General features: G+C 39.1%; 1 protein-coding gene across 1 annotated transcript; it reads right to left on the bottom strand.

Moving 5' to 3' along the window:
* Positions 1-2,698: 2,698 nt before the first annotated feature.
* LOC116147003 (60S ribosomal export protein NMD3-like) lies at positions 2,699-5,142 on the bottom strand. Its single transcript, XM_031432428.1, is given in 3 exon segments — positions 2,699-3,061; positions 3,963-4,869; positions 4,871-5,142. Coding segments are annotated over 3 exon segments (1,542 nt in total).
* Between the last annotated feature and the right edge of the window lie 10,617 nt (positions 5,143-15,759).

Raw genomic sequence — 15,759 nt, 5'->3', positions numbered from 1 at the left:
TATTTCAATCTCCTCCTTTCATCTTGAAAAATATTTACTGTCTCAGTGAAGCATTTTGCTTTATGGAAGAGAGGAAGAATGGTACTAGGAAAGTAGTCGAAAGAAGTTAATTAATGGTTAGTTATGCTTTCTTAATGCCGCTCTCTATTCTTTCTGCCTTTCTTATTAATTAGAAAGCATATCACAATGTTATGTTAGTGGTTGAGCTATTTCTTTGACATATGTGCAGAATTTAAGATTGGCAGAGTAAATACCGGAGGCCATAGAAATTGGTCAAGGCACTTGTAACAAAAAGATAATCTGCCGGATGAAACAAGTGCTGACTCCCTGGTTTTCACATTTGCAATTCGGTGAGCTTCCATCATTAAGAGTCTGCAGGATTTTCAGGGCTATTGAGAGTAGCAAAACTCAAAACAAAGCAATTTCTGATACCAATGTCTAGAATAAGTTTTTGGGAAAATGATATGAGACACATTTTTAGATTCTGACAATATACAAGTTATATATATATTCAGTCAATCTTTCATTTGCTTACTCATACTGTTGGATTATGCTTTGTCGGGGAGCTTCTCCAATTACATTGAATTCCTTTTAAGAAATCTTTGAGGACCTGTTTGAGGTTTTGTTTTCCTTATCTCTCTACTTAGTAGGACATTATGAGGCCATGTTTTCTCTAACAAAATTTGATGTTGATATGTTAATTTTTATGCAGTGGAACAAGTCACCTAGTTTAAGAAATTTGTTCTCTACAGAACGTTATATCATGCTGGGAAAAGTTGAATGGTGTTAAGGAGAGTAGTTGAAAAAACTTAACCAATGGTTAAGTATGTTTTCTCACTAATCTTGATTCTTTCTTCATTTCTTTTTCTTGATGTTTAATTGGAAACATATCACAGCTTTGTGTTTTTGATTCCGTTATTTACTTTAATATGCAGAGTTGATTTACTAGTTCAATGACTTCCTACATATGCTGAGAATTTACAATTTCTGTCACTCGGGAGGAGAAATGAAGGTCCAATTTTTATCATTCAATGGTAGAAACTTCATTGAAGCACTTGTTAACAAGAAGAAACTTTTGTCTGATGAAACAATTGCTGAATCTTCTGGTTTTCACATTTTCTTGGTGGGCTCTATGATTCTATCTCCTATTTTCTTCTTGAGTTAGCATCATCACTGTCATTTGTAGTCCTATCAATAATACATGCTTTTTCATGTCACAGAGTGCTTTAGTATCAAATGGTCATGGAATCATGAAATGTTAAAGGAAGGAATTCGAACAAAACGGTACAAGCATGGTAGATGGGGAGACCTAAATCAATGAAAGTGGTCATGACTTGTAACAAGATATAAAGCAACTTATTCAATTGTGGGATTTAAGTTTTCGTGTATTTAATTTCAGTTGTTCAATTGAGTTAAAAAAGTTGTATGTTACTGGTTTTACATATATTTTGAAAGACCCTTTCTGTGTTGATATGTATTTGCTTTCAAATGAATGCAAATTTGTTGTTTCTTTGCATGATAAAAGCATTTCGCTTCTGACAAGATTCTCTTTGTAGGAAGACAAGTTTAAATGTTTTCATGTTGCTTCCTTTCCTTTTCGATCCCTTATCAGTTTTCCCCAAAATTCAGTTCTATTTGCTTTTGATTGTTCTGTAATAGAACATGTAATTCTGGCATATATGTTCAAATTTGGCCAATTAGTAAATAAGGGCTAACCTGTTTTCGTCCTTATTTACAAGTACATCAAGGTTTTGTTGCTTTTTGTTTTAGACAAGTCAAGAGACAAGTCTTGAGAGAAAAGTGTAGACTGTAGAGACAAGAGAGAGCTTATTGTGGAGAGACTAGATTTTATGCTTGGTATGGATAACTTTCTGAATAATTCTGCACCAACAACTCTATCTTACAAACTTCCTACATATGCTGAGAATGTACAGTTTCTGTCACTCAGGGGAAAAGAAATGAAGGTCCAATTTTTATCATTCAAACAGTAGAAACTTCATTGAGGCACTTGTTAACAAGAAGAAACTTTTGTCTGATGAAACAAGTGCTGAATCTTCTGGTTTTCACATTTTCTTGGCGGGCTCTATGATTCTATCTCCTATTTTTTTTTTTTTTTTTTTTTTTAATGATTTGATTTGTAAGATTAGTGTAGTTTTTTTTATACTGAAAATCTGATTTGGGATTTTGTCATTTTGACATAGCGATTGGAGAAGTGACAAGTTGATCAGGCGAATTTACCTTAACAAATAAAACACAATTGAGGCCTTAATAATTTAAAATACTATCAAACTTTATAATTGGAATTTCCAAGGGCGATTTGATACAGCATTTTGAACTTCTGGAAGAAGGAGATTTCAATAAATAGTCATTGTTTCAATGCAGCGTTTTGTCTCCTGGAAGAAGGAAATAATGGGTGTTTAAGGAGAGTAGTTGGAAGAACTCAGTTAATGGTTGGTTATGAATCTCTCTTTTCTTTCTTCTTTTCTCATCACAACATTCGTGTTCTGATTCAGTTGTTTCTTTAATATGCAGAGCTGATTTACTACCTATCCTGAGAATTTACAATTTCATTCACTCATCAGTAGAGAAAATACTCCAGCTTAGCAAGTTCTTGAAGGAGCAGACAAGTACTTATCACTCTCCTCGACAGGCTCAGACTTAAAAAATCACTCTTCAATGATGCAAATTAACTTAGAGGTCACTCTCTCATACCATCATCCCCCATTTCCACATCACATAAGTCAAGATCAGCAAGAAGTTCTTCCAGGGGAACAGAAGGAATATCCCCACCATCAGTTACAAATGCCATCTCTGATGCTTGGTAATCTCTATCACGATACAATGATATATTGAATCTCAACTCAGGATTCTCTTCCAAATCTCTCAAGAACTCTTCATACTCGTTGTTCGTCTTCTCTTGGTCGCCTCTAACTCTAGAGTTATCCACTTCCATGTCTAGGGACTTAAGCTTCCAAGGACGAGGCTTCCCACGCTTTCTCTGGCGCTTCTCTTCATAGCTCTTCTTTATCAAAATTGCCTCTGGTAGTATGATAGGAACCCACTCCAATAACTCAACAATTTGGGTTGGGTCATGGGTTTTTCATGGGCTTGGGTAGAACTCTCTTTGAAAAACCGGCTTGCCAAGGGAGGATGCCCAAGCCTTTATAACTCACATGCCCACCCTTTTCCCTTTCAATGTGGGATTCTAACATTCCACCAAGCTTCCGCAACCGACGTCCACGTCGGCCTCTTTACCCCCGTCGGCCTCTTTACCCCTTGGGTGACTACGCGGATCCCCTTTTCCCTTGGGCCTCCATGCCCTTTCTCGGGGTAGCAGCCTGGGCCTAAGGTCAGCCTGCCATGGGTCAGCCTGCCATGCGTGCGCTGCCACATAAGTGTAGGATCATGCTCTGATACCAATTGATAGGAACCCACTCAAATAACTCAATAATTTGGGCTGGGCCATGGGTATTTCATGGGCTTGGGTAGAACTCTCCTTGGAAAACCGGCTTGCCAAGGGAGGATGCCCAAGCCTTTATAACCCACATGCCTACCCTTTTTCCTTTCAATGTGGGATCCTAACATTCTATCACGCTTCCGCAACCGATGTCCACGTCGGCCTCTTTACCCCCGCCGGCCTCTTTACCCCTTGGGTGACTACGCGGATCCCCTTTCCCTCGGGCCTCCATGCCCTTTCTCGGGGTAGCAGCCCGGGCCCAAGGTCAGTCTGCCACGGGTCAGCCTGCAACACGTGCGCTGCCACATAGGTACAGGATCATGCTCTGATACCAATTGATAGGAACCCACTCCAATAATTCAACAATTTGGGTTGGGCCATAGGTCATTCATGGGCCTAGGTAGAACTTTCCTTGGAAAACCGGCTTGCCAAGGGAGGGTGTCCAAGCCTTTATAACCCACATGCCCACCCTTTTTCCTTTCAATGTGGGATCCTAACATAGTACAAGACCTTTATATTTGTCCAGTTCAATATCATTGTTGTTAGCACCATAGAGGTCATAACCGAGAGCATAATCCCCTGGGTTCAAAAGATGGCCTAGATGTGTTCTTATGGAAAAAATGGTATCATTCTTTCCAAAATCTGATACACGAGCTACTTGGGCATCAGCCAAAACACACTTTGAGCCACCAACATTAATTTCAGAAGAGGCAGGCTCTACATCTAAAACAATATATTCCACAAGCTGTCGGCTGGTGAGCAAAGATTTGAAGGACGATCTCCAATACTGATCAGAATCCAAGAAACAATGCGTCAGAGTAAATGGATCAAGTAAAGCAATGCTATTTGTCACTTTTGTGCAGACAACAAGAGGACCAAGATTCCCCAAACTAACAGCAGCTTTTGGAGGCAGACAGATCAATTCATCACGACCAATGGGACTGATCTCAACTGAGAATGTATACTTATAATTGTAGTCGTTGCTCTTAGGATCACAGGAAACAAGTTGTTTGTCGTGGCGGCTCTTTACCGGAGCAACTTTTCCCACAAATTCAACAAATTTAACAGCGTGACTTCAATTACTAAAGAAAAAATCAATTCCCTGATCCATTTGCTTTATTTTAATAGCTCGTGCAGCAGCATCATGTTTCAGAATAAGCTGCTCCAAATAGAAGAAAGTTCGCCTGTGAGAGACATGTTGTCTTAGCTGTACAGCCGCAACCCATTGATCAGGGTTGGCCTGAACCCTTGTACAAGATTCACACATTTGATCTTGCTGATGATACTCAACAACATAAGATTGTTGAAGAATCGCTCCATTAAGAACCTCCCTCTGAACCGTCAGCTTGACCTTGATTCTCTTGGAATGAGGTTCAGTCCATATAAATTCAGCATGTATTAACCTAGCCCCATTCAGATTCTTGAGTCTTCACACAAATAGTCAACAGCTCCTTTGATTCTAATTGGGCTTTTATCCAAGTTTTTGGAGGTTGCAAGTAGCTATCACACTCAGGGCAATGCTTAAGGTCCACCTTCTTCTGTAAGCCTCCTGTGATGTCAACTTCAGAACGCAAACATGTAACACACATATTGGCAGCATTTGGTACCATTGGATCACCACATTTGCAGCACAAAACACTCCCAATGGTTTGTGGAACCATAAACATCCCCGCATCCTGGGCCATGTCTAATGATAAAAATAAAGAAAGAAATATTTCAGTTATATATGTGTCATCTATGATGAGGTATTCCACCCTACATAATCTCCTAAAGTATTTACATAAAAGGATAGATTACTTCAACCGAAATTGCTGGCTGGTTCCATATGGACGAACTAACATCTAATAGAGCTCTTTCAATATCAAATCAGATATTTATTGTTTTATCAACTCCTCTTAGCTTTTGGAGAATTCTTGATTTATAATCATTCGAATCCTTCTGGGTATATCTCAAGTTTCATATATTTTACTCAAAATAAATACCAAAAATGTCATTCACATTCTTTCAAATTTGTCACAGTGACACAGAGATTGCACAACTTTGGAAATAAGTAGGTTTCTCGCTTATTTTCCAAACCGATCGGATCTTCCTGTAATCGGACAAAAGCTAGAGCAGAATTCAAGGAGATATTTCTTCCAATAAACCCATCTCAAATAAAGCATTCAATAATCTCTAATGACCTAAGTCTCATCTAGCAAAAACAATTACAAAGCTGATGTCGTATCATTAACAAGCACATCAAGATCACAAAAATTTCAAATTCAAATAAATAAACATGAGCCGACCAAACCAAAGTTTACGATAAAAAATGATTAAGGGTAATTAGTGCTTAATTAGGATTAATGAAGTATGATGTAATCTTTTCAAAATTATACTATATTCCCACAAACCCGAAATTGTTGCAAACAAACCCAAACACCTTCTTCTTCCTCCCGCCATTAACGCATCTCTACCTCTACATCTTCTTCTCTTCTTCTTAGCTTCGTCTACATCTTCTTCTTCTTCCTCCTTCCTCTACATCTTCTTCTTTCTCATTCTTCTATATCTTCTTGTTCCTCTGCCATTAACACTTTCTTCTTCCTCCACCATAAACATCTTCTCCGCCAAAGATCCCTCTTCTCCTCCTCCTGACATTTCGTCTAAGTATGTGTATCTCCTTTTTACATTTTATATTTAGATTTACAAAGATTTAATAATGGATGGGGTTTGGGTTATGATTTTGATTTAGTTGTTTAAGTTGTTGGGTTGTGTTTGATGTAATGCAAGTTGAAAGGAGTGAAATTTGTTGAAAATTTGTTTTGGGTATGTGTTCTGGGTATGATGGAATCGATTATAGGTGGAGATGACTGAAAATGTGTCCTGGGTGATCTGCTCCTATACACCAGACTTTTACCAGATCGCTTAAGCGATCTAGTGTATCGCTTAAGCGATATGGTAAAAGTCTAGTGTATAGGAGCAGATCGCATAAGCAATCAGTAAATGGCATAAGATCGCTTAAGCGATACAGCAGACCATATAAGCGATTGTGCAGATTCTTTTTAAAAATATTTGAACCCTTAGTACAACATTTAAGAATTTTTTTTTTCTTGCATTATAGGTAGTTGGCTATTATTACACATAGGACAAGTTGTTTTGGGTGTTGAATATTTTGGTGAGTGGGTGGAGGAAGAACGTAGCTGGGAGTGGACTGGGAAAAGCAAAGAAGTTATACCAATTGCTGTGAGCACAGAGGTTAGTTTTGATGAGTTGATTGATGAAATAATTAGAAGAGGTAATTTGAGTTGCTTGCATAGTGATATAGTTGTGAAATATGTTTTAAGTAGAGTTCCTGAACATTATAAGACACCTCCTGCTATATTAAAGTCGGATGAAAGTGTGAAGTTATATATGATTGATGTGGCCGATAATGGTTCGAGGCCGATTTTAAGGGTTTCTCTTGTAGAAAAACTGTTCGAAGTTGGTTCAAAGGAAGGGGATAACGAGGAAGTAGGCGGAGATTTGCCTGGTTTTAATTTGAACTACGAGACCATTGATTTGTTAGTTGAAAAATCAAGAGTAGACGGTGAATTAAGTGGTGAGGAGGACACTGTAGAAGAGGTTGGTGATGGGGGGCAGAATGAAAATGTTGAGGAGGAGGACCCCGTAGATGTTCCCACAGATGTAGAGATTCCTTAAAATACAGATTATGCAGAAGGCGTAGATTACGAGGAAGAGAACACCATGGTCGTTTATGCAGGTTCAGAGAGGGCAATTGGAGGTAGTAGTGAATCAGCTCATGTTTTTACGAATGGATCGGAGTTGCACATAGGGTATTTATTTGACAATAAAGAGGAAGTGGTGAGGAAGCTAAGACTTGTTGCCGTGAGAGGTAATTTTGAGTTCATCACCAAAAAGTCAAATTCATTGGCTGTGACGGTTGCATGTAGTGACCGAAAGTGCAAGTGGCGGATTTATTGTAGAAGGTTGGCGGAGTCGAAAAAATTTATGCTTAGCACATATACCCGTGAGCACACTTGTGGTTTGTGACATATTTCAGGTGAGCATCGATAAGCGTCCTCTGATGTTATTGGACAATTTGTCAAAAGTCGGTTCGTTGAAAGGAAGGGTCCATCTCCTAAAGACATTCAGAGACTTGTGCGCACAGAGTTGGGATGTGCTGTTAGTTACTGGAAATGCTGGAAAGGGAGACAACATGCACAAGATTTTGTGAGGGGCACGTCGGAGCATGGGTACGCAATATTAGAAGTGTATAGTTATATGCTTGAGTTGACAAACCAAGGTAGCAAGACGGCTTTGAAGTGGGAAAGGAATATGATGTTTAAATATTTTTTTGTTGCTTACGGTTCTGCAATAAGGGGTTTTGTAAACATGAGAAAGGTGTTGGCTGTTGATGGTTGCTTTCTGACGGGAAAGTATGGAGGTACATTTTTGGTGACCACTGCACAGGACAACGAGAATCACACATATCATGTTGCATGGTGTGTGGTTGACCTGAGAATGACGAGTCGTGGACTTGGTTTTTTCAGCAGTTACGTACGATAGTGCCTGACACTGATGAGTTGTGCATAATATCCGATAGGCACAACTCTATAAAGAAGGGGATTGCCACTATTTATCTTCAAGCACATCACGGATTTTGTATGAGGCACCTTGGTGAGAACATAAAACAAAAGTTTAAATGTGTTGGCCTCCTTCAGACATACTACATGGCAGCAAAAGCTTATTGGGTTGATGCGTTCGAGAAGCACTTCCAGCAAATCCGAATCAAGGATGATAGAGTTGCTAAGTATCTTGAGCATGATGTTGGTTTTGAGTGATGGAGTAGAGCTTACTTTCCTGGAAGAAGGTTTGATGTCATGACCACGAACATAGCCGAGTCCATAAATTCGAAGTTGTTAATTGATGCGTGATTCCTACAACATGCAATATGTAGCAAGTATACTAATCGCACAAGTAATATAATGATGAGTGAGTATCATTCCCACGAGGATTGTTAGCTAAGCAGTAAGTTTCCTACTATTCTCAAGTTAGAGCAATCGATTTTTTTGGATTAATGGGAGCTATTTCTAATTAAAACTAAACAATAAATTTTAAACTAAAATTACTATGAGTGCGAGATGAAAAACACGGATAGAAATTAATTCAAGTAAAACGGGTAGGGTTTGACTTCATTCGGATTTTATGGGTAAAACCTATAAATTAAACTAAATTCATACTCATATGCATTGATTGTAAATCGAACTCTCCTAAGTGTTAAACATACCTTCTCAGGCTATGTTTCCCTACTTTTCCTTATCAACTTTCCGCACCCAACAATTTGAAAGTTAACAAATCCAAGCTCATTAAGCATAAGAACCCTAAAATGATTTCATTGATTTTTGAATCTTCTCTAGCATCCAACCTACAATGGTGATTACCCAAGAGGCCTAACATGATTCATTTCTCAATCTCACCATGTTCATCACATAGCATTAAAAATTCAGAGTAACACACAATCAAGCATAATCATATGAAAATAAAACATAAATCACTTAACCCATAAAATCCAAAATTACAATCAAAATCCTAACCCAAAATGGGTTAGTTCATGGCTAAATCACAACAAAAAAAAGAAAACGAAATATTAAAGTTCAACATAATGAAAATAACAGAAAAGATAAGAAATCTCCCCAAATGATGAATCCTATGGTTTGAAATTGAATCTTCACCCTTCTACAGCTCAAAATCATTCAAAGATCCAATCAAAGGAATGCAAAGCGCTATAACCCTATTCGACCTCCCCTGGAAAAATGCTATAGTGTTTCCTTTATCCTTTGCCCAAATTTCCCAGAAAAACCACGCACTAAGTAAAACTGTGCGTTTTACTAAACTGGAATTCACGACCGTCGCTGTGGCGAAGAGAAACCTCGCCGGCGGAAGAGAGAAGCAGACATGTTCTTGTCTGGCTTACTTTGCCATAGTGAAGATAAGTCTTCGCCGCGGCGAAGCTTCTTGAAAAGTTTTGAAATTACATAATTGCCACTCTACTTGCATTTTCGCTTGATTCTTCGATCTTCGGTGCTCTCCCTTGGAAGCGAGCTTCATAGTGCTTTATTCTACTTCAGAACTCTCCCAACCTCTAAGATCCGCTTACTTCTGAGTTTAGAATTTCTAATTTTGTCCTTATTTGCTCAAATGTCTGTTTTAACCTGAAACACGAAATGTAAGATTTAAGCAACAATTCAGGTTAAAACTAGAAAGTACCTGAAATCCAACTAAAAAGTCTAACGAATAGTATAATCCATGGATTTCATTAATAGAAAGAATTTCTAATAGTTTACACTTTTTGATGCAATCCAAAGGACACTGTCGCGTGGTTCATGAGCGTCGTACGGAGTAGATATTTTACTACAACCCTTGTTCCTTAGCTGAAAAATTATTGAGAAGTATGGAACTGTCAAATGCACTGTTTGCCTATCCTCTAATGCTCAGAGTTCACTGTGCGCGGCTATGGTCCGGATGCTCTATTTAACCTTGTTAGAAAAACTTGCAGCTTAAAGTGTTTGACATTCAACTTTTACCTTGTCCTCATGCACTAGCAGCACTGAAACACCAATGGAAGCCGAATTTTGGTTCAAGAATTTACATGGAACTTTGCTCCCCTTTCTATATGACAGATCACTACATCTACTTATTCAGAAACGATATATCCGTGCCTCCGAAAAGCAATGGGTAGTGCCGCTAGAATGGCTAACTTATATCTACCCCATTCAAGAAGACAGCAAAGGGAGAAAAAGAGTTAAGCGTATCTATCAGCTTTTGAGGTTCCCCGGAAGATGAATAAGTGCTCAATTTGCAAGCAACCTGGCCACAAGAGAAGCAGTTGCCAAAAGCAATCACATACAGATCTAGAAAATTAGGTTCGAAGAAGGATGAAATTCAAGGAGTTGCCAAGGCCAACCGTTGATGAGTTATTGTTTTCAATTATTGATGTTATAAATTTTATTGTTACCTTTAATAAATCATTCTTTATATTTCTTGTTACATAGCCTAAATATTTATTGGTGATTTTAGTTTGGAATTAGGTTGTCAAATTGAGGAGAAAGTATGGAATTAATACGTGTTGGTAATTTTAGTTTGTCAAAATTCAGGAGAAAAGCAGGAAAAGTATATATTTCCCATGATCGCTTAAGCGACAAAGGGTTTTTCAAACAGGATCGCTTAAGCAACAAAGGGTTTTTCAAACAGGATCGCTTAAGCGATATCACAGATCGCTTAAGCAATCGTGCACCTGGGTAGATATTGATTCTGCTAATCACATGATCGCTTAAGCGATCCACAATCGCTTAATCGACCAAGACAAAAAGACAAGAATCGCTTAAGCGATATCTAGGATCGTTTAAGCAATCGTTCACCTGGACAGATGATTCTGCCCAAGTGCACGATCACTTAATCGACCAAGACAAAGAAACAAGAATCGCTTAAGCGATATCTGGGATCGCTTAAGCGATCGTGCACCTAGGCTGATGATTCTACCTAGGTGCACGATCGCTTAATCGACCAAGACAAGAATCGCTTAAGCGATCGTGCACCTGGGCTGATGATTCTGCCCGGTGCACGATCGCTTAATCGACCAAGACAAGAATCGCTTAAGCGATATCTAGGATCGCTTAAGCAATCGTGCACCTGTGCTGATGATTTTGCCTAGGTGCACGATCGCTTAATCAACCAAGACAAAAAGACAAGAATCGCTTAAGCGATATCTCGGATCGCTTAAGCGATCATGCACCTTGGCAGATTTGATTCTACCAATCACATGAGATCACTTAAGCGATCCAGGATCGCTTAATATCTATGATCGCTTAAACGACTTTGTGTAAACGAAGTTCCTTTTAGTACGATCGCTTAATCGACCAATGAAATATTTGAAAATTTAACAAATACACCCCCACCTACCCAACTTCCCGGATTCCTACGACCACCATCGAAAACCTACTGGGAAAGGGCGTTACGATGCATAGCGGTCAAATTAGGCTAGTAGGGCATCGATATGGTCTTTTCCAACCAGATTAACCACGGATGTGGCCGGAAAAGGCTAGATCATGGCCAGATCTGGCCGTCGATGGACGGAAAAGGTGACATCTGGCCGTCTGCGATGGCCAAATATATGGCCATCGTTTTCGATCAACGATGCCTAAGATTTGGCCGTTGTTGACTGTCAATGTCAACCATTTCTTTTGAAAGTCGATGATGGCCCAATGTGGCCTTTTCCGGCCAGATCCACAGTGAATCTAGCTAAAAAATGTCACATCTATGAATTACCGGCCATTGCCGGTCGTTTGTAGCCGTCGGTGGTGCCGAAATATGGGAAGTTTGGTGGGTGGGGGTGTTTTTGTTACTTTTTAAACTTTTTTAGGCGGTATTAATGAAATTAATTCAGTTAATGGGTCTAAAATTTATTAAAAAAATACTAATATTTCCTAAATAATTAAACAAAGAAATATTATGGGAATAAGATTTATAATATTTATATGAATATTCAACCAAACGCACCCTTTATATTTTGAACAAAGAAGAATCGTAAACCTTATATGTTTAGCATAGACGTAAACATTCAACACTTTATATGTTTCATACTGACGTAAAAGAACTATATGTTTAATATAAATATAATAACGGTCATAGTCTACAAAGACGAATCATAAACCCTATATGTTTAGCATAGACGTAAACATTCAACACTTTATATGTTTCATACTGACGTACAAGAACTATATGTTTAATATAAATATAATAACGATCATAGTCCACAAAGAAGAATCGTAAACCCTATATGTTTAGCATAGACGTTAATCACTAAACCGATGCTCTGAAATACAATAAATAATATCCGAATACATAGGAACACTTAAGCGATTCTTTGCTTTTACTCCTACTCGCTTAAGCGATCGGTAATCGTTTAAGAGATCTAGCTCGCGGCAGATGCCCAGATCGAAAATCGCTTAAGCTATCCACTTGTATCGCTTAAGCGATTTTCGTAAAACACTCTTGATCGCTTAAGCGATCTCAAATTGCTTAAGCGATCTCAAATTGCTTAAGCGATCTTGGCCAAGGCAGAATGAATCTGCCCAGATCTATGATCGCTTAAGCGATCTTGTCCTGGACAGTGAATATCTGCCCATATCTATGATCGCTTAGACGATCTTATGTATCGCTTAAGCGATTCATTGCTTTTACTCCTGGTCGTTGAAGCTATCCATTTGTATCGCTTATGCAATTTTCGTAAAACACTCTTGGCGATCTCAAATTTGCTTAAGCGATCTTGGCCAAGGCAGAATGAATCTGCCCAGATCTATGATCGCTTAAGCGATCTTGTCCTGGGCAGAATGAATATCTGCCCAGATCTATGATCGCTTAAGCAATCTTATGTATCGCTTAAGCTATGCTTCCTAAACGAGTCTCTGTCCCTTAAGTGATTTAGGATCGCTTAAGCGATCTTTGTCAAGGCAGAATGAACATCTGCCTAGATGGGTAATCGCTTAAGCGATCTGATGTATCACTTAAGCGATACTTCGTAATAGACTCTTAAGCATATCTGGAAAAGTCTTGGTCATTTGGGAAACATTTGTACATCACTCATTTCCCTCCCAAATCCGAAAAAATTTGTATCAATCAAATTCATCACAAATCAAAATATAAAAGACATCAATGTAATTAAAACTTAATAAAAAATAGGCATGAGATGCGGCAAATATCAAAATATATGGACAAGCTAACCATTAGCCCCAACTTGGGTGAATCAAATAATCACACCAGTATATCACACGTTGTAGTGATACACAAAATGAAACAAAACGCTAAAAAACCTTTATCCGGCTTGAGTGAAGCAATGGATTCACACCAACATAGTAAATTCAACCTGTAATGAGATATCTTATAGGACAAAAAAATTATCTCCCAAATGTCAAGTCCAATTCTTTACAAAAATTTCATGTACATTGCCACAAGAAGAGACAACACAAGAATTTCCTATACACTGCCTTTAATTTACTTTTTGATGCCAAAGAGTTTAATGGCACAACACATCCCTTTATTGTTTTGTACCATGCCTTTCCAGCAGCCTTTATTGCAGATGCCTCCTCTTCTCTTGCCAACCAGCCTTTGTTTGAGAAGTTTCCTCTCATTGTTTGCCAGGAACTTGCAGAACGCCAATTTTGAAAAAAAAAAAAAAAAAAAAAAAAAAAAAAAAAAAAAAAAAAAAAAAACGTAAATAAGTTACAGTGTGTGTAGGTGAGAAGTTCACTCAGTCCTTGTCTTTCGGTAAAGCTCCATATAAGCATGACAACTGCAACATCAGCACCACAACCCAAGTATCAACATCAACATCACATAAACTACAAAATTCAAAGTCCAACTTTCATACCTTTTTATTGGGTTCTGCTCACTCAAAACGGATCCATCTGCCCATGGAAGTAGTCGACAGCCCAGCCCTCCCAACAGTCTCTCATTGTTTCGTCATTCAACCTATCCATCGGGGTGTTGGTCATGTCGAACTCAATAAATTTTAGGGCATATACCCCACATTCAACACTACAATAGGAAGAAGACATTAGCATTAGAATAAACTTATAAAACAATTGTATCATATAAGTTAGTTTTATACAAAAGTTACCTTGACTCATTTATTGGGCTGGTAGAGCGCTTAATTGGGCACTTTTCGGTTAATACTTGATCACCCAAGTGCCCAAACATCCCGCTGTCACGCAACAACCATGGTAGCAACGTGGACAGTGGCTCTAACTCGACCTCCAACTGTTTGTCTCGACAAATAGTGGGGTTGTAGTTAAGGATCTTCAGCAACCCCTTCTCGAGAAATGCAACGACTGCTATCTAGTGCTTCTCTTTGACGAGGATGATGCAATACACTCTTTTAACAAAGGCCCAACTATGGCCACATTTGGGCTGATCCCCCCGTATATACTGCATAATTTTGTCATCAAAATGATAATCATCAGGGATGCAGTCCAACTGTACTGGGGCCAATCTTTTTTGCTTCGGTCCTTTTATTGCACCACTAGTAACGACATTTTTAATTAAAGTGCGATATGCCGAAACAAGCCTTTGGCCAAACGCCACATCAGTGATGGCACAGTCGGGATACAACAGATCACCATCAGTAGTCTGTCATAGCCTCATCAGTGCCAATATCTCATCGATTTGCTGCATCAAATAAAAACAACAAGATAAGTATGGAAAACATAGGCAAAAATAAGGAATATTAAGCGAAAATAACTCACCGAGTCCTCAAGCCACATGCCCATCGTCAACAACTTCCTAAACCATTCCCGGGGATAATCCCATGTCTTACACTTTATATGGCCATTACTTTCTGATCCATTGTAATATTCATAGAAGAGTTTTTTCTTTTCCTCTATTGGCCTATACAAATCGACATTTGAGTGCAATTTCCCTTGCCCACTTTCTCCCGCTTCCTCCATTTTTACATCCCCGCTTCCTTCGCCTCCCACCTCGCCCTCCTCTATTATCACCACCCCACTTCCTCCACCAACATCCTTAACCTCCTCCATTTTTGGTTCTTCCCCCATTTGTTTCTTAATTTTCCTCTTCTTTACCTGTGTCACTGCCATGTAAGGCGATTTCACAAACTTGCTCTTTCGGCTTTCTCTTTTCAGCCTAGTTTGCACTTCAACCGCCTTTAATTCTCCACCAACTTCTTCCTCCACTGTACCAACTTTCTCTGCCAGCTTATCCACTTTCTCCTCAACCCTTTTCATGCGCTCCTCCATCTTGTCAAACCTGTCATAAATGGCTATTGTAAAACTCTGAAACAGGTCGTTTATGAGGTCAACCACCTCATTATCCCGACGCCGATGTCTCGGCAAAGTGGTACTTGTTGTACCGGTTTGCTGAGGCATACGAACCTCTTCTTCCCTTTTCTCCTCCTCCTCCTCCTCCTCGGACCTCCGACCGATTGGAGCTTCATCCTCCTCGGCATCAACCACGTTGTGAAGCAGTGGCCCCGCAACTTCTATCACATGCGTGACCCCTTTTAGGTCCCGCATCAAGCGGTCTATCCGTTCATCGCTTGCATCCTCCAGTGCTTTGAAAGATTTGACATAGTCCTCTTCCACTTCAGGCCCAGTAGCGGTGAGAAAGGGACGGACGACTCCCTACAATAAGAAACAAAATCAATCAGATTGAAGCGACATTTTAAAGCAACTGCATATTCAAAAGCTTAGTCCTTTAATCTTACCCTAGCCGTTTGAATGTCAACGTCTATTTGATCGTAATCTAAATGGGTG

Source organism: Pistacia vera, unplaced genomic scaffold (genome assembly GCF_008641045.1).
Source record: "Pistacia vera cultivar Batoury unplaced genomic scaffold, PisVer_v2 Contig487, whole genome shotgun sequence".
Lineage (NCBI taxonomy): Eukaryota > Viridiplantae > Streptophyta > Magnoliopsida > Sapindales > Anacardiaceae > Pistacia > Pistacia vera.
Note: the sequence above shows the minus strand (reverse complement) of the source record. Positions and strands in the feature narration are given on the sequence as shown.